At 43.1% G+C, this 20,282-nt stretch overlaps 2 protein-coding genes across 2 annotated transcripts; one reads left to right on the forward strand and one right to left on the reverse strand.

Annotated features, from left to right (window-relative positions):
- Nucleotides 1-4,192: 4,192 nt before the first annotated feature.
- On the forward strand, nucleotides 4,193-5,311 carry LOC126764689 (uncharacterized). Its single transcript, XM_050482341.1, has one exon. The coding sequence runs from the start codon at nucleotides 4,193-4,195 to the stop codon at nucleotides 5,309-5,311; it is 1,119 nt and encodes a 372-aa protein (XP_050338298.1).
- A 13,391-nt stretch (nucleotides 5,312-18,702) lies between these two features.
- Nucleotides 18,703-19,399, reverse strand: LOC126764200 (uncharacterized). The gene has a single exon (XM_050481994.1). It carries the CDS (start codon nucleotides 19,383-19,385, stop codon nucleotides 18,804-18,806), a length of 582 nt encoding a protein of 193 aa, XP_050337951.1. The 5' UTR covers nucleotides 19,386-19,399; the 3' UTR covers nucleotides 18,703-18,803.
- Between the last annotated feature and the right edge of the window lie 883 nt (nucleotides 19,400-20,282).

Genomic DNA, 20,282 nt, shown 5'->3' on the forward strand with positions numbered 1-20,282 from the left:
TTACTCACTCTGGCTACGTTCACACAAAAGATTTGTGGAAGACAACTGCACATCCACTGTTTCGAGCTTCAATGAGCGTCAGACGATTTTGGGAAATAAGTCGTTTCATCCGTTTTGATAATGGAATCACGCGGGTGCATCGCAAACAATATGACAAAGCGGCTGCCATATCTGACATATTTGTGATGCTGAATAGCAATTTACGAAAATATTACACCGCATCAACCAACGTGACAATTGATGAGCAGCTGTACCCGTTCCGCGGAGGCACTGGCTTTATGCAATATATTCCTTCAAAGCCAGCCAAATACGGCATAAAAGTGTGGTGGATGTGCGACTCGATTACGTCGTATCCACTCAAAGGCCAAATCTACACAGGAAAGGCAGCGTCCGGCGAACGTGAGGGAAATGTGGGTGAAAGAGTGGTCAAAGACTTATGCGTGGACATGTTGCGTGACATTGGTCGCAACATTGTTTGTGACAACTTTTTCACAACACACAACTTAGCAAAACAATTGATGAACGATCACAAATTGTCAATAAGCGCCGCAGATTTGTGCCAAAACAATTGTCCATTGCAAAAGGGCGCCAACCAGAATCCGCCATATTTGCATTCAATGAGAGCGTTGCCATGTGCTTATATGTTCCTAAAAAGAACAAAGCTGTTGTGCTTCTATCTACAATGCACTATGATACGCAAATTGTTGGTTCTAGACGAAAACCAGCTATGATAATGGATTACAACAAGTACAAAGGTGGTGTTGACAATATGGACAAATGCCTTGCTGAGTATTCCACCAAACGGCGTACAAATAGATGGCCTTTGGCGTTTTTTTATAATATTCTGGATGTCGCAGCCTTTGCCGCATATATTATTTACATGGAGAAAAATCCACACATGAAGGTGTCAACAGCACGGCGCAGGGAATTTCTGCACAATCTCAGCGAGCAACTGGCCCGTGCGGAGGTAGATGTCAGGTGCACCAATCCGCAAATATCTAAAATTTTCTCAACGCGCAACGCAATAGAAGCTATAACTGGTGCACCTTTGCGACTGGCAACGGCACCACCAGATGCAGAGGAGCGGGACAACACTGGTCGACTAAGGTTAAAGGGTTCCTGCTACTTATGTCTCAGAAGACGCCAGACTCGAAAAGCATGCTCATTCTGCGGCAAGCCAATTTGTTCAGAGCACTCAAAGGATATGCCGCGCTGCCTGAATTGCCCATAAATAGTAATAAAATTATTTTAATTTTCAATTTTTTTTCAATTTATTGTCAAATTAAATAATATTATTATTAATAAATTAAATAAAAATTAATGAATTAAAAAAAAAAATGTATTTTTTCGCTTTTTTCAGTATTGTTGCTTGAAAATTCAATGTGTTACCCGGGTATGCTCTCTGTTGACGTAAGGGTTAGTTGTTAGTTTTTGGTCATATCTCAGTTCCAAGTGGTCCAGTCCGGCTCAGATTTAACCATAATACGTAAAACTCTTCAGACTAGGCAATCATGAAATTTCAAGTTGATCGGACTTACGGATCCAGTGATATGGCACTTTAAAGGCAAAAAATTACCCGGGTAACGCTCTGTTGACATAAATGTTAAACAACTTTAACTTAAACAATTTTGGGGAATAATCCCAGTTTTCACTAGGTTTTGTCCTGGGCATTACCGAAGATACGGACGATTCAGGTGTATAATAAGTCTAGAGAATTAGCTAAGTACAATTTGATTTAAACAAAAATTAATTTGTACATACCTGTCCTTTTTCGTGGCAAACTTGCAAATTTTTTAGTTTTAATTTTTTCCATTTTTTAATAGTATGTTTTGATTAATCAGCTGTTATCCGTTTTGGTTTTCTCCTTTTTCGTTTTGCTTTTGGGTTAGGCGTTGCCAACCATAAGTAAAGTTTTAGCGGTTGGGATTGAACATACTGTGTGAAAAACGAAATTAAGTGCGCGGATGCATTCCGAATGTTGACTGTGGCATACGGAGAAGCTACCTTGGACCGAAGCAACGTTTATCGGTGGTATAAAATGTTCTCAGAAGGCCGAGAAGATGTGAACGACGAAGAGCGTGCCGGACGCCCGAGCACTTCAATAACAGACGAAAAAATTAATGAAGTGGAGAAAATGGTATTGGCCAATCGTCGAATCCCCGTTAGAGAAGTTGCTGAGGACCTAAACATATCGACCTGCAAGTTATGTAGCAGGTTAGTTGCGAAATAAGTTATGACGAATAAGCAACCCCCGACGAGGAGCGGCAGGTGTGGAGGTTGCGGTAAAAAAGCCAGCTAAACTGATGAAACCCCTGCGACAGAGGCGAGCCGATACCGCCTCTCAAAAATAGGTGTCCCCCCCATCATGCAAGGGCATGGTGGGTAATACAAAAATCCAGGCGCGACGGACTCACAATGAGCGGCTTCCTGGTCAGCGTCTGTTCACCATGTTAGGTGCGGCTGTTAAAGTTTTCTCTGACCGATGTACATCGCGGCGCACTGGGAGTCCCTTTAAATCTTCTCAGCGACTTCTCTGCTGTCGAGATGGATAGGGTGATGTGAGGCTGCTCTGCCGAGGTGTTAGCCGCAGTGTCCACCAGAAACCAGCCCCTTCGGGCTCTGGTCAAGGAGTGTGCATTGGGCGCAAGGTTAGTAGTTTGCGTTGCCCCGGGCGAGCGCTGGTCCGTCCGTGTTTTCCGGGACCAGTAAAGCGAAGAACAGGCCTCAGGGAACTGGGGTAGGTGCGTAGTCACACGATGCGCTGGTACAAAAAGAAAGGAATGGAATTTTACATGAGAAAAAACAATACAAACAATACAAACGAAGAAAGAACAAACAGAAGTGGCAGCAACAGTAGCAGTAACATCTATGCTACCATATTGGGTAACGACGCGGGAAACGCAGGAGATGTGAATAATCCAAAAGTGCAAGGAACTGACTCCCAGAGGACACCAGTAATGGAAATAGATCCATTCAAGCGGTCTTCGCGACTTAGCAGATCCCCCCTAAAGATGCTTAGCGTAGAAAAACCAACGCGAGCAAGGTCGTCGCCGCCAACGATGCAAGACAACACGCCGCAAACGAAGGCGGTGAAACCTCGCGGCGACAATATGAGTGAGCTGGGTGAAGAAATTAAGAAGTTGATAGAAATGATGCGCCCACCGCAGCGAACAATCAACAATAATCTTATGGACCTCGTTGGCAACATAACGAAGAAGTACGAAAAAGCCTTAGAGGAGTACCAAAAGATCAAGGAAGAAAGACGGAGTATCCTAAATATGCCCGCAACAACGGAAATAACGCCTAAAAGACCTCGAGAAGAAAAGCAGGCAAAAAGGCAGACTCCTCCAAAAAAAAATAAAACCACCCATGGAGAGGAACCAAAGAAGGCTAAAAATAATGAGGAAAAAGGAGATAAGTCAACCGCAATCAACAAAGAACAGATACCGGGAAAACAAGATGGCTGGATAGAAATCAGAAGAAAAAAGTAGGCAGCATATAAGCAGCGACCAAGGCCTAATGCGATAGTGATTGCGCGAACCGGCAACATGACATACAGCGATATTTTAAGGGCTGTTAAAACAGAAGATGCCCTGCAGAAACTGGGGGAAAATGTAACCCGGATTAGAAAGACGGCTAAAGGTGAAATCTTAATGGAACTGAAGAGCGCGCAAATGGAAAATACCGCTGACTACACCAACGAAATAGGCAAAGTGCTTGGAGATCAAGCGAAAATTAAAGCCCTAACGAGTGAGACCACTGTGGAAATCCGGGATCTGGATGAAATAACTGGAGAGGAGGACATTGCCAATGCTATCCGCACGCAAATAGAGAAACTAGCGGATTTTGATAAAGGCTCAATCAGAGGCATTAGGGCGTCATACGCAGGCACCCAAACAGCTGTGATAAGCCTCCCCGCCTTACAAGCTAGGCTACTTATTGAAGCCAAAAAAATTAAAATAGGATGGGTAGTGTGTAGGATTAGGGAGAAGCCGAACCTTAAAAAATGTTTCCGGTGCTTGGAATATGGCCACCTGGCGAGAACCTGCAAAAACTCGGATGATAGAAGTCAATGCTGCCTCAAATGTGGGGAAAAAGGTCACTTTGCAAAGACATGCAATAAAGAGCCGTCTTGCAGTGCATGTAAAAAACAAGGAAAAGGGAAGTCTGACCATCAGATAGGCAGCAAGAAATGTCCTCTCTACCAAGAAGCGTGCAAAAAAGCCAAAATTTGAGGGTTCTACAGCTCAACCTCAACCACTGCGAAGCAGCACAAGATCTGCTAACGCAAACAGTGTTTGAGCAGAAAATCGACGTGGCAATAGTCTGCGAACAATATAAAAACGTTAGCGCAGCAACGTGGACCTCCGACCTAACGGACAAAGCGGCCATTTGTGCCTGTGGAGGAAACGTGTTCCAAGAACAGCCACTAACAGGACAAGCCTATTATACACGAGTAAAGATCAGCGAAATAAACTTCTATAGCTGTTACATTCCGCCAAGCATCACACAAAGTGAATATGAAGTAATCATTGATAACCTTGTACGAGAAGTGTCGAACACCACAATGAACGTAGTGGCAGGTGACTTCAATGCATGGGCAGTGGAGTGGGGTAGCACATACACAAATAGACGAGGAGAAACCCTTTTGAACGCCTTTTCGGTACTGAATACCGTCTTGCTGAATACCGGTAACAGAAATACCTTCGAAAAAAACGGCCGTGGTTCTGTAATCGATATTACGTTTGCTAGTAGCTCCCTTGTGCGGTCGTGTACATGGCAAGTGAGCGACTTGTATACACACAGTGACCACTTGGCAATTCTACTTGAAATTGATAAAACGCACAAAACGCTGGATGACAACCCGAACTGCGCCATAGACATAGAAAAGAAGGCTGAATGCCTTGTTAAATACGTGAGCAAAGCTTGTGATGCCGCTATGTGTAGGAAAAAACAAGGCACATACAGGAAACCCGTATACTGGTGGAATGAGGGTATTGAAGCTCTAAGAAGTAAACGCCACAAAGCGAGGCGCCAATGTCAAAGGGGACGACAAACGGCGGATTTCACAATGCTAAATGAGCGCTTTAAACGAAAGCGAAATGAACTCAAGAAAGCAATAAAGAAGAGCAAAGGCTGTTGTTTTAAAGAGCTCTGCAACAAGGTCGAAGAAAACCCGTGGGGAGATGCATATAAAATCGTCATGTCAAAGATTAAAGACTATAAAGGACAGGCGCCTACATGCCCTAGTTTATTAAAGACGGTTGTCCAAACCCTTTTTCCGACGCAATTGCTACAAAGGCACAAATAAGAGAATCTGAAGCTACAAACGCACCGCTAGTCACTGACCAGGAAACCATAGAAGCAGCAGAGAGATTCGCAAATAGTAAAGCATCAGGCCTAGATGGCATCCCGAATAAGGCCCTAAAACTGGCTATTAAATATAAACCCACCCCGTTTACGAAAGTTTATACGCGATGTTTACGAGAGGGAGTATTCCCTAAGATCTGGAAAAAACAGCGGCTAGTGCTTATACAAAAGCCAAATAAACCAGCAGGGGAGCCAGGCTCCTACCGACCACTATGTATGCTGGACACAATGGGGAAAATACTGGAGCGTATAATCTGTGCGCGGCTAGAGCAACATCTTGAAAGAGAGCCGCCGGGCTTAGCCGAAAACCAATATGGCTTTTGAAGGCACAGGTCAACAATAGACGCCATAAAAATGGTAACGGAGGTCGCAAAAAAGGCTATTGAAGGAACCAGGTGGTTATATGGCTCCAAAGAATACTGCGCGGTAGTAACGTTCGATGTAAAAAATGCCTTCAACTCGGCCTATTGGCCGCACATTATGGAAGCCCTGAAACAAAAGAAGACGACGCCGCTCTACCTGCTGAGGATCATATCCAGCTACCTCTCCGAGAGATTACTGCTATATGACACAGAAGAAGGTCCTAAAAACTACATTGTAACAGGCGGTGTACCCCAAGGCTCTGTACTAGGGCCGCTACTGTGGAATGTTTTGTATGACGGTGTGCTACGACTCCCATTGCCCAAAGAAATTCAGATAATCGGGTACGCTGATGATATAGCAGTAACGGTAGTGACGAAAGAAATAAGCCAGATATAGTACCTGTGCAACCACGCGGCGATTAAAATAAAAGAATGGCTCACGAAAGCAAAGCTCCAGCTAGCAAGCCAAAAAACCGAAGCGGTGCTGATAACGAGTAGGAAAAAACTAGAGGAGACTACGCTCAACATTGATGGATACAATATCCCAAGGCAACAGTCCTTGAAATACCTAGGTGTAATTATTGACGCGAGGCTAAATTATCGGGCCCACATCACGAAAGCCTGTGAGAAAGCAGCAAAGGTGACGGCTGCATTAAGTAGAATCATGGCCAACATAGGTGGACCAAGTCAGAATAGGCGCGCTCTTCTGGCAAAAGTTAGCCAATCAGTTCTAATGTACGCCGCACCCATATGGGGACCAGCATTGCTGCAGGGTAGCGTGCGCTTTCCGGACTGTGCCACACGAAGCGGCTGGAATTATTTCAGGTATCATGCCTCCAGATATTATGGCAATGGAGCTAAAAAGAATGTATGACAGAGCGAAAAACGCGGGCAGACGACTAAATAATCAAAAAAAAACAGCAAGAAAGACAAACCTGCCTTAATGAGTGTCAAAAACGATGGGACGAAACAACAAAAGGTAGATGGACACACACGCTGATCAGAAACGTGCAAATGTGGGTAGAGCGACAACACGGAGAAACGGACTATTATTTGACACAGTTCTTGACTGGGCACGGTTGCTTCAGAGAGTATTTACACAAATATAGACATGACGATGGACTTGAATGCTCTTTTTGTGGAAACGGAAATGAGAACTCGTGGCACATTTTCTTTCTGTGCCCCCGTTATAAAGAAGAAAGAGAGAAACTAGAGAAACTACTCTCAGAGAGGCTAACCCCTGAAAACATTGTACCACACATGCTACGTTCCGAGCAGGTGTGGAACTTTGTTAGAGAATGGAGCGCGGCAGCCCTAATAGAACTTAGACGGAATGAATGGCAAAGAAGGAGCGATAGACAGGTGATCCTCATGGAGTTGGTAAATATATAGATCGAGAGCCAACCGGCTAAAGCTTATCCTTGTGAAGAAATGCCTAGCGGCGGTCCCGCAAGGAAAATAAATAGCTAGAGGAGACGGAGTTAGGGTTTAGTACGTAGGCATCCTACCCCGCAGGTTCTGCACTTGGAAACAATGGCAGCACATGCGCGTGTGGGATGAATCGTGCATGCCGTCTGAAACAGGACGGTATCTTTCGAAGATTCCCCCTCCGGTAACAAAAAACAAAAAAACAAAGCCACCGTATTCCCCAGATCTAGCCCCCTGTGACTTTTTCTTGTTCCCTAAACTGAAGACGGCATCGAAGGTGGAGCTGAAGAAGATAAAAAAAAATGATTTTTTGAAGTGCTTCGAAGATTGGAAAAACCGTTGGCACAAGTGTATAATATCTCATGGGGATTACTTTGAAGGGGACAAAATAGATATTCATGAATAAATAAATAATTTTTGAAAAAAAACACAAAATTCGCAATACTTTTTGAACACACTCGTATTTTCTCACTGATGTATGGCCTCTGAGAATAGTATGGGGCGTACATCAGAGAATCCTATTCGGAGGAATTCTAAAATTTTGAGAACGCCTCCTAACGGCAGAAATGAGGAATACACCGCAGCTGGATCAACATTTAGTGATGAAACTGCTGACCGAACAAGCAAAAGTGAAGAGAATTCACTAAAAATTAAACCTCCGACCTTTTAACAAGCCGGGTTGTAAAATTAAAGAGTTAGAAAATACGATAGCTGGTCAAAGACACGTAAATCAAGATATGCGCGTATTACTGTTTAATTTAAACTATTCTTCTTCTTCTTAATTGGCGTAGACACCGCTTACGCGATTATAGCCGAGTTAACAACAGCGCGCCAGTCGTTTCTTCTTTTCGCTACGTGGCGCCAATTGGATATTCCAAGCGAAGCCAGGTCCTTCTCCACTTGGTCCTTCCAACGGAGTGGAGGTCTTCCTCTTCCTCTGCTTCCCCCGGCGGGTACTGCGTCGAATACTTTCTGAGCTGGAGTGTTTTCATCCATCCGGACAACATGACCTAGCCAGCGTAGCCGCTGTCTTTTAATTCGCTGAACTATGTCAATGTCGTCGTATATCTCGTACAGCTCATCGTTCCATCGGATGCGATATTCGCCGTGGCCAATGCGCAAAGGACCATAAATCTTTCGCAGAATTTTTCTCTCGAAAACTCGTAACGTTGACTCATCGGTTGCTGTCATCGCCCAAGCCTCTGCACCATATAGCAGGACGGGAATTATGAGCGACTTATAGAGTTTAGCTTTTGTTCGTCGAGAGAGGACTTTACTTTTCAATTGCCTACTCAGTCCGAAGTAACACCTGTTGGCAAGAGCAATCCTGCGTTGGATTTCCAGGCTGACATTATTAGTGGTGTTAATGCTGGTTCCTAAATAGACGAAATTATCTACAACTTCAAAGTTATGACTGTCAACAGTGACGTGAGAGCCAAGTCGCGAGTGCGACGACTGTTTGTTTGATGATAGGAGATATTTCGTTTTGCCCTCGTTCACTACCAGACCCATTTTCTGTGCTTCCTTGTCCAGCCTAGAGAAAGCAGAACTAACGGCGCGGGTGTTGAGGCCGATGATATCAATATCGTCGGCATACGCCAGCAGCTGTACACTCTTATAGAAGATGGTACCTTCTCTGTTTAGTTCTGCAGCTCGAACTATTTTCTCCAGGAGCAGGTTGAAGAAGTCGCACGATAGGGAGTCGCCTTGTCTGAAACCTCGTTTGGTATCGAACGGCTCGGAGAGGTCCTTCCCGATCCTGACGGAGCTTTTCGTGTTGTTTAACGTCAGTTTACACAGCCGTATTAGTTTTGCGGGGATACCAAATTCAGACATCGCGGCATAAAGGCAGCTCCTTTTCGTGCTGTCGAAAGCAGCTTTGAAATCGACGAAGAGGTGGTGTGTGTTGATTCTCCTTTCACGGGTCTTTTCCAAGATTTGGCGCATGGTGAATATCTGGTCGGTTGTTGATTTTCCAGGTCTGAAGCCACACTGATAAGGTCCAATCAGTTTGTTGACGGTGGGCTTTAATCTTTCACACAATACGCTCCATAGAACCTTATATGCGATGTTGAGGAGGCTAATCCCACGGTAGTTGGCGCAGATTGTGGGGTCTCCTTTTTTATGGATTGGGCATAGCACACTTAAATTCCAATCGTTGGGCATGCTCTCGTCCGACCATATTTTACAACGAAGCTGATGCATGCTCCCTATTAGTTCTTCGCCGCCGTGTTTGAATAGCTCGGCCGGTAGTCCGTCGGCCCCTGCCGCTTTGTTGTTCTTGAGGCGGGCAATTGCTATTCGAACTTCTTCATGGTCGGGTAATGGAACGTCTGCTCCATCGTCATCGATTGGGGAATCGGGTTCTCCTTCTCCTGGTGTTGTGCGTTCACTGCCATTCAGCAGGCTGGAGAAGTGTTCCCTCCATAATTTAACTATGCTCTGGGCATCAGTGACTAGATCACCTTTGGGGTTCTACAAGAGTATGCTCCGGTCTTGAAACCTTCTGTAAGCCGCCGCATTTTTTCGTAGAATTTTCGAGCATTACCCCTGTCGGCCAGCTTATCAAGCTCTTCGTACTCACGCATTTCGGCCTCTTTCTTCTTCTGTCTGCAAATGCGTCTCGCTTCCCTCTTCAACTCTCGGTATCTATCCCATCCCGCACGTGTAGTGGTCGATCGTAACGTGGCGAGGTAGGCAGCCTGTTTTCTCTCCGCTGCGACACGGCACTCTTCGTCGTACCAGCTGTTCTTTTGCTCTTTCCGAAAACCAATGGTTTCGGTTGCAGCTGTACGTAAGGAATTTGAAATGCCGTCCCACAGTTCCCTTATACCAGGTTGTTGACTAGTGCTCTCAGAGAGCAGGAGTGCAAGCCGAGTAGAAAATCGTTCGGCTGTCTGTTGTGATTGCAGCTTTTCGACGTCGAACCTTCCTTGTGTTTGTTGGCGTGCGTTTTTTGCTGCACAGAGGCGAGTGCGAATCTTAGCTGCAACAAGATAGTGGTCCGAATCGATGTTAGGACCTCGGAGCGCACGCCCATCTAAAACACTGGAGACGTGTCTTCCATCTATCACAACATGATCGATCTGGTTGGTAGTTTTTCGATCCGGAGACAGCCAGGTAGCTTGATGAATCTTCTTATGCTGGAATCTAGTACTACAGATAACCATATTTCGGGCCCCGGCGAAGTCAATCAGCCTCAACCCATTTGGGGATGTTTCGTCGTGGAGGCTGAATTTACCGACCGTAGTGCCAAATATACCTTCTTTGCCCACCCTGGCGTTAAAGTCGCCAAGCACGATTTTGACATCGTGGCGGGGGCATCTCTCATAAGTGCGTTCCAAGCACTCATAAAAGGCATCTTTGGTCACATCGTCCTTCTTATCCGTCGGAGCGTGGGCGCAGATCAGCGATATGTTGAAGAACCTCGCTTTGATGCGGATTGTGGCTAGACGTTCATTCACCGGAGTGAATGATAGTACTCGGCGATGGAGTCTCTCTCCCACCACGAATCCAACACCAAACTTGCGCTCCTTTATATGGCCACTGTAGTAAATGTCACAAGGACCTACTCGTCTTTGTCCTTGTCCCGTCCATCGCATTTCTTGAACGGCGGTGATGTCAGCCTTTATTTTTGCGAGGACATCAACCAGCTGGGCAGCGGCACCTTCCCAATTAAGGGTCCGGACATTCCAGGTGCATGCCCTCAAATCGTAGTCCTTATTCCGTTTGCCATGGTCGTCATAAAAAGGGGGGTCTCTCATCCGAGGCTGTGTTTTCCTTTTCATTGGTATTGTTTTTTACGTGGCGGTTCCCAAGCCCAGCGCACAACCCTATGTAGGGAATGTTTCGCCTTCTCACATTAGCTCACCTTCGAACGGATGTTCTTAGGCTACCCAGAGGATACTTGGTCAAAGACCGGAAGTAGTGAGCTGCTTGAAACTATTAGCCGGAGAAAAAAATTATGGTTCAAAAAACAACCCAAGTATCTCATACTTTTAGAGAGATGAATACCCCAAAGCGGCTGCGAGCAGCATCGGGAGACCTACCCCCCACGAAAAAACCGAAAAAGCTACTGAAAAGGTGCCACAAACGACCAGAGAGCCCACGAAAGTAATTCAGGAAAATATTACGGGTCAACAAAGCGTAGGTGGAAAATAGGTGGATGTTGTGAAAAAGAAGATATCGATTCAGAAGAAAATTAGAACGACACCGGACGCCATCATAATAACCAAAAAGGAGGGTGCGTCTTATGTTGACACTCTCCGGAAGATAAAAAGCGACAGCAGTCTTGAAGAGTTGAGATCAAACGGAAGACGATGAAAGGAGACCTACTGATCGAGTCAGACAAGAGAGCCGACTCATTTCAAACCATCTAATAGGGAGCGGTGGGTGAAATGGCGCTGATACAGCACAGTGAAGATAGGGTGGTCTATCCGTCGTCTCCGAGTATATTCACCCATTACCCGATGTTTTAGGTGTTTCCAAGTGTGTCATATGACTCACAAATGTGTTAGTCAAACTGAACGGTCTACCCTCTGTGCACGTTGCGGAGCTGCAGGTCTGTGTACAAAAATGCCCCGAGCTGTGTGCTTTGCAAAGGAGAGCACTCCGTCTTAAGTATGACCTGTCCGAAGCTCGTACAAATGATGAAAACAGTGAAAAAATGAGGTTATTACAGCTAAACCTTAATCACTGAGCTGCAGCACAAGATCTGCTAAAACAAACAGTTCTAGAAGAGAACATAGATGTCGCCTTGCTAAGCGAGCCATATATAAAAGCACTTGGAGTAAAGATAGACGTGGCAAGGCAGCAATATGGGCCTGTAAAGACAAGCTTTCTCATCACGCTCCACAGAAGTCCATGACGGCTTTACATGGGCGAAGTTACAAGGTATATATTTTGTAAGCTGCTTTGCTCGTCCTAGCCCAACAATTTGCCAATTTGAAGATTTTCTCCTGGAGCTGTCTCTAGAGACCAAAAACAAATCGCCAATAATAATAGCGGCTGATTTTAGTGCATGGTCTACTGCTTGGAATATCAGAGTTACAAATCATCGTGGTAGCCTCATTGTAGAGTTTTTGAGTCAAACAAACCTGACGATTTTAAACAATGGCACAAAAAATACGTTTCAAAAGAGTAATACAGTTTCTATAATAGACCTAATGTTTGTTAACGACACGCTTAGCAGACATATTAAGTGGAAGGTGTCAGATATTTACACAAATAGCTACCGAATGGCTATAATCGCTGAAGTTTCGTTCTCCCAAGAAAGGGAACTGTCTCGCAGAAATCCCTCTCGAAAACGTAGTTGGCGTGAAAAGGAATTTGATACTAGTTGCAGCATGCTACGCAACTATGCGCAGGACGAGATACAATAGCAATCGAAAGCCGGTATACTGGTGGAGCGACGAAATTGCCAAGCTGAGGAAGCTCTGTCACTCAGCTAGATGTCGCGCACAGCGAAACCAGGGAGGGGGAAACGAAATCCGCCTCAGAGATGCATTTAAATGCCAAAAAAAGCTACTGAAGTCAGCCATTATCCGTAGTAAGAGATCCTGTTTCGAAAAGTTATGTGAGGAAGCGAACATAGACCCCTGGGGATCGGCATACAAAACTTGTATGTCGAAATTCAAAAATAAGTCTCAGCAACCTAAGAACGCATCATTTATGAAAAATGTTGTCGAAGCGTTATTCCCTACACATGCATCCATTTCCTACATTAAAAGAAACGAAGCTACAGAGCCACCCCTATTAGTCACAGAAGACGAACTATTGGTTATTGCGAAAAAAATCAAAAACTCTAAAGCGCCTGGAATAGATGGTATACCAAATAGAGCCCTTAAAGAAGCCATAACTCTTGGACCCAGTTTATTTGTTAACATGTACAATGCGTGTATATTAGAAGAGGTGTTCCCCGATCCGTGGAAGATTCAGCGCCTGGTTCTACTCCCAACCCAAAATAATTAAAGCCCTGGAAAAAATACTGGCCCCTGAATACCTCATAAACATAATAACGAGCTATTTTAAAAAGAGAAAGCTGATTTTTGAGACGGACGAAGGCACCAAGAGCTACTCTATCTCAAGTGGAGTACCACAAGGCTCAGTGCTAGGCCCACTATTATGGAACCTTATGTATGACGGGGTGCTAAGAAGACAGCAACCAACAGACGTGAAACTAGTAGCTTATGCGGACGACCTCATGGTGGTAGCAGTCGCCAATCAACTAGCCGACCTGAGAAATAAATGTAATGAGTGCTTAAATAGTCTACGCCAATGGTTCTCTTCTATGAGTCTGAAACTGGCGGAGGAAAAAACAGAAGTTTTACTGATAAGCACTAGGAAGATAGAAGAACGAATAGAGCTCACCATAGGGGAATGCAAGATTACCTCGCAGCCGCAATTGAAGTATCTGGGGGTAATATTAGATTCCAAATTAAAATTTTAAGAACACTTGGAGTATACTTCCGCCAAGGCAAACAGAATTTATAATGCCCTATCGAGAATGATGACCAATAGAGCCTGTGTGCGTTCCAGTCGGCGATTCTTAATAGCGAAAGCAATGAGTTCCGTAATAGTGTATGCGGCACCAGTATGGATACAGGCAATGGATATAAAAGCGATGCAAAACAAATAATTGCAGTGCATAGGCTTTCTGCAATTCGGGTAATAAGTGCTTTCCGGACTATATCAACCGACGCTGCTGAAGTATTAGCCAGCATGCTTCTTATTGACATCCAGGGAGATGAACTCGAGCGTTTACATCAATTATCAACGCCTAAAACAGTATCGGTAAGGACAGAGGAGAGAAACAAGAGTACTAAAATGTGGCAGGAGCGGTGGAATTCCTCAACCAAAGGGCGCTGGACCCATCGATTTATACCGGACATCCACTCGTGGACGACATTGGGAATTAGATTTCTATCTGAGCCAAATACTTAGTGGACATGGATGCTTTAGAAGCCACCTTTTTAGATTCCACAATGACAATAGTCCGAACTGTCCGACATGTACAGAGCATATAGAAGACTCTGAGCATGTATTATTTTATTGCCCTCGATTTTCAAATACAAGGGAACAACTAAAAAACACACTCGGCGGTAGTTTTACGGTCGAAGCTGTCAGCGAAGCGTCAGCGTTCATAATGACCAAACTGAGATCTTTTCAGCAGACTAGGCGTCCGTCAGTCCGCGCAATAGAGGAGACTTAAATGTCTTGTCCCTCCCACGAAGTAATACCTAGCCGGTGGTTCCGTGGGAGAGTCCTGAGTTGGGAGTAGGTTAGATTTAGCGGATTAAAGTTCCGCACTTCGGCTTTCGATGCTTCCCCCTACTTTAAAAAAAAAGAAAAAAAAAAGTCCGTGCAATAGAGGACTCTCCCATGAAGTTATACTTTGTCCAGTGGTGAAAGGAACGACCCAAGACGTATTTATACGACCACATTTCAGTTCATTTGGCACATCTTCATTATGTAATAGCCGAAATATATATTATTTATTTGAAATAATAACTTATTAAAAGTAATTTTGTATCTAATTTTTCCCGATTTTGGAAAAAAGACCATGACGGCGCACAGATTCACATAAGAATGTAATTATGTGTACATGTAAAAAGATTTAAAAAAACAATACGCATAATGTTCACATATTTGTATGTACATATGTAATTTTGTGTGCCGAAAAAAATCAAACGATTGTCACCGCTTTCCTTGCCGCTGTAATAGCTTCGCCCACAAACTAGCGTTAATATGTATGTTTATGTGTGAGCTTGCATACATATCGGCGCAGAATTTTTGCAAGCCGCTTAAACATATTTTAGAATAACAAAATATTTTTTACATTCCTTGACAAATACAGTCAATCCCAATTATGTACCACAATCAAAGATACTGATTTTTGTGGTTTGTTAAAAATAAAAATATCATATGGCACATAAGTGAGTGCGGATACCTAAGCGAGTGGTACTTAAAACAATAATTTCTATGTTTTTCAAAAAACAAACCGTGAGATGCAGCAAGACATAGGCAGTTAAGAGGGATATTTTCATTTAAGCGGAGTACTACTTAATCGGGACTGACTGTACACATAAATCAGAGGTATATTGAATATTTTCTTCGAAATATTTCTTGAGTTGAAAATCGACAAATAAAAATATGTTGTCAATTTTATTCTTATATATTTCAATATACTTATATTTGCGGGGTTGTCACTTTTTTCTTTTTATACATTTCAGAAATACATACATATGTATAGTATATTCAAATTAAGATCTTTAGCTTTTGCCATCGTCATCAAAAGAGGTCTGTAAGCAAGGGCATGCTCGGGGAGAGGTGTATATAATTGGTTTTGTGAATGAATCAAATTTGCTTTTTGAAAGTACTTTTGCGTTAATGAATGAAAATTTTGTTGTTGTATTATTTACTATACAATATTTGCCATATTGATTTCTGATTGCGGGTGACATATCTACATGTGAACGCATTTAAGTATGTGCGTTGTGTATGCATTATTTGTGTGGGAATGTCATACGCACATATTTGTTTGCTTTTTGAAAGTGCGTTTGCGTTCATGAATGAATATTTTGTTGTTGTATAATTTACTATAAATTTTAACGTCCGCAATTTAGCTGCCATATTGATTTCTGATGCTATTTGAGGCGATTGTTGTTTTTGTAGAACAATATTTGTAATTTTGCGAGTGACATATCTACATGCGAACGCATATAAGTATGTATGTTGTGTATGCATTATTCGCGCATGGATATAAAATTATATTATATTATCAATATACATATATGAAATGTTTAAAAAGTAGCTAATTTGACCATTAACTACAAATATTGCTTGGAGAATTGCATAATTTAATAATAATGTTATCAATTTTGCATGAATTCATAAAAATTCGCAAAATGATATTCATATCAATTGAAATGATAGCATGTTGGCTAGGCCGGGTCGATTTGTGGGGAGGCAAAAAAATCGCCCATTGCTCTATGAAAGTCATATTCTAGGGATCAAAATAAGAAACTTTGCCGAAGGAACCAAACCTCTGAAACGAATTCTGATGTCCCCCAATTTGGGTCGAACTTTTGGGTAGGGGCAAATTTTGAAATGGAATTGAAATCACCATTTCATTCTTATTACCTCTGAAAGTGAGGAGAACTAAAGCAATAACCACTATGGTATTCCAAAAAAAATAATAAGTGAAGTGACCATTCCAAATCAAAAAGTTTACAATGAATCCACCATCCTCTATACCGCAAGATGAAGCAACTACATCAACAACTATCGAAAACCCAATGAGTCATATACTCAAGCATGATGTTACTGTTTTTGGTGTGTCTACTGATTTGGCTGATCTTAATTTACCAACCTATCTGATATCTTGAGATATTATTTTCACTTAAGCGAACGTGCTAAAACAGAACAAAAAAAGTTTTCCCATAAATCATTCACTATTCAAGTACAAGATAAGTTGATTGGAATTTGGGAAAAACTTGGTATGGAAATAATGCTGAAAAAAGTGTATGTAATAAATTGAATAAATTGCTTGACAAGTATCAAGAGCAAATCAAGAGAAGAAACAACACCCAACAATTTACAGAGTATGTAAAATCTCTGGAAACAATTTTTTACATTGGAACATGTAAATGCGATTTGAAGACAGCTCCATGTGCATGCGGCTGGGTTCCCGAACGCCTCAAAGAGTTCATGCACGATCAACATAATCAGAGAAGACTAACAATGAATGCATTTATGATGGAAACTAAAGAGCAAGGAGCAACGTCTATGTCATCAATTCCAACATACCAAGATCCCGATGATTCAACATACGCACCGCCACCGGTTCAAGAAGATATGGATAGAAGAGCACAAGTTCACAATACACAGAGAGATACGATTGTTTTAACTTTGCCTTGGTATGTGACAGATTTGGTGTGCCTGACAGAGTAGCATCAGCATTGGGAACCGCTCTTTTGCAAGATTTTAAAATTAAAGATAAGCATGGGAAACCTCTCATCATGGATAAATCGAAAGTTCGCAGAGAAAAAGAGAAATGCAGACAAGAAGTGCTTCGCAAACGGTTAGATGATACCAATTTGTTAGCGTTTTCATTCGATGGCAGAAAAGATGATACTTTAACGATAGATAAAATTGATGACAAGTATCATACTAGGATGGTAAAAAAACCACATCTTGTTATTTTGAGAGAACCCAATTCTGAAATGATTGGTTACGTAAGACTGGAACATGAAACCGCTGAATACAAAACAACCAAATTAAATGGTTTTTTCAACGATAAAAATATATCACTAGATACATTAATTGGAATATGCACTGACGGTGAGCCAACAAACACTGGCCCACGCGGTGGAATTATACGACGATTCGAATTGCTGTTAGAAAGACCATTACATTGATTTGTTTGCCTTCTACACTTCAACGAACTTCCGTTTCGGCATTTGTTTGAAGCACTGGACCAAGATCGGCAACCGGAAAACTGAGCCGTCAAATCGAAACTTGTGAAACTCTTCCGGTAAGTTATTGCTATCACTCATTTATTATAATTGTCAACCATTTTTAATTATTTTATTATTATATATTTTTAGGTGGTGGACGGCTTCCAGAAAATTGAGTTGCAAAATATGCCCCCGGCTCCAGAAAAAAAAAGAATTTTCCACCGATTCGAAGTACCTATACGACATGGCCCATGCAATTTCTAGCGGCGTGGTTCCGGTGGATCTGGCTAACATCAAACCAGGGAAAATTGTACATTCTCGGTGGCTCACCAAGGATTAGAGCATTCTAAATGGGTCAAAGTGGGATTTTTCAAAATTTGCCCCTACCCAAAAGTTCGACCCAAATTAGGGGACATTAAAATTCGTTTTAGAGGGGTGGTTCCTTCGGCAAAGTTTCTTATTTTGATCCCTAGAATATGATTTTCATAGGGCAATGGGCGATTTTTAAATCGATCCGCCCTAATGTTGGCGTATAGAAATATAAGCCAAAAGGCCAACATACAAAATAGTTCACTTATGTCTTTTAAAATTTCTCCTTTTTTGTCGGTAGTGGTTGTTAACGTGCAACACTAGTATACTTACTCGATATACTTGTTTATAGTATACTTATGCCAAATAAAACCAACATTTTCTAGCGCACACTTTCAATTTTTATTTAGTTAATTTCACTAATTGTATATCTTTTATTAATACAACAATTTAATTATTCTTTTCACACACTGACACTGCGGTGAAATCCGGCACTCACGTCACAACGTCACTTTGGCGGGAAGTCACAAAGAGAATGTGCGGACGTTGCGGTTTTAAGAAAAAAAATCGTTGCGGGTCGACCGTCTTACTTTGCGGACGAAACGAAAAAGAGAGTGATCCCGTTCGGATCTATCCCTTTTGATAGTTTGGGTGGTGAATATTAGATTAATCCGAGTCGTCTCGTTGATGATCGTGTGGTTGTTGTGTTGTAATAGTGAACGGCGTCAGGTACTGTGTTTGATGCGTGTGTGTGTGTAGTGGTGTGTGCTGTGAACTGTTGTGTGATGAGGTGTTGTGTCGTGGCGTGAGGTGATGCGATGTGTGATGCTGCAGAACGCTCATAGCTCATGTGAACATCCCGGCCCCCCTAGGCGAATTAATCGGCTAGGAGCCGTTGCAGCTGTTGTAGTGTACTGAGTACAGCGCTCAACCCTGTTGAGCGTCGTTGTTGCTGGCGATGAGCGTGGCGTGGCGGAGACGGCCGTGTACGTGTTGTGGTTGGTTGCGTGCGTCGTCGTCGCCGGATAGGATCACTGCGTGGTCTGGTACGGGAGTTGGTCTGATTCTCTCGTGTGGGAAATCGATGGAACAGAGTGTGGTGCGGCCTGTGGCAATATTGACAGGCACCGTCAGCCCAGCACTCTATGGTGGCGTGGTCATCTACCAGGCAGGTCATGCAATGCCCGTGGGCCCTTGCAACCTGCTGTCGTTGAGCGGGCTTCATACTTTGGAAGATGGTGCATCGTTTCAGGGCGTGTGGGCGATGGCACAGGCTGCAACATGGAGGCCCCTGTGGCTCCACTAGCTGCTCTTCTCTTATTTCTCTGACTGCTGCGGCGGATGGCGGGGGGCGCATAACATTGGTCCTTGGAGCGGCAACGAGTGCAGCCGACGCTTTGGGTGCAGCGATTTCGGACCTTACGGTGTTGGAGGTGGTTTGGGTCTCCTCTACGTCCATTTCTATGGGAATATAAGATTGCATTAAATTGATTTTATCTATAATGTTATAATGTAGTTGTTGTAGCTACATATCTATACATATGCATATGTATAATAAGTTGATCTTCAACGCGCTTGTTTGAATTTATTTTTCTGTACGGATTATAAAGCGGGTTATTTTCGAATTAGCGGAATTGTTTTATTATTTTGCTGTTTTGGTTGAAGTTGTTCCTCGCCGTTGGGAAGAAAACACAGTTTCGTGGCTGGTCGAGTTAATATGCCGGTTTGTGTTCGCACATCGACTACTCTTATGTGACCATCTGATCCTCGATGAACTTTTTCAATGCGGCCTAGCCGCCATTCTGTTGGAGGAAGGCATTCGTCCTGTATGATGACGCATTCTCCTGCATTGGCTTCCTTCTGGGCCGTTTTCCATCGATATCTCTTATGGAGATCTTTGAGATAGTCTTCCTTTCATCTGTGGCTGAATTCGTGATGGAGAATCTTGATTCTTTCCCATCTATTTATTAAAGTGAGTGAGTCTCTTTCTGTCTCAGGTATGGCGAGAAGAGGAGCTCCTCTGAAGAAATGACCTGGTGTAAGAGCTGTGAAATCGGAGGGATCTTGCGAGAGGGGTGATATGGGTCTTGAGTTTAATACGGCTTCGATACGAATGAGTAGTGTAGTAAACTCCTCATAATTGAATTTATGATTACCAGCCGTTTTCTTTAAATGGGACTTAAAGCTTTTTACTGCTGATTCCCAAAGTCCACCCATGTGTGGAGAACATGGAGGTATAAACTACCAATCGAGCCCTTGGGGTGCATATTTGTTAACTATTTCTGAGGAGACTTCTTTCATGAAGTTTATAAACTCCTTCTCTGTTGCTCTTTGGGCTCCGACAAAGTTTTTCCCA

Source organism: Bactrocera neohumeralis, unplaced genomic scaffold (genome assembly GCF_024586455.1).
Source record: "Bactrocera neohumeralis isolate Rockhampton unplaced genomic scaffold, APGP_CSIRO_Bneo_wtdbg2-racon-allhic-juicebox.fasta_v2 cluster09, whole genome shotgun sequence".
Lineage (NCBI taxonomy): Eukaryota > Metazoa > Arthropoda > Insecta > Diptera > Tephritidae > Bactrocera > Bactrocera neohumeralis.

Excerpts from the sequence above, each read along its gene's own strand:
- LOC126764200 (XM_050481994.1), bottom strand. The coding sequence starts at position 19,385 with ATGGACGTAGAGGAGACCCAAACCACCTCCAACACCGTAAGGTCCGAA.
- LOC126764689 (XM_050482341.1), top strand. The coding sequence starts at position 4,193 with ATGTCCTCTCTACCAAGAAGCGTGCAAAAAAGCCAAAATTTGAGGGTT.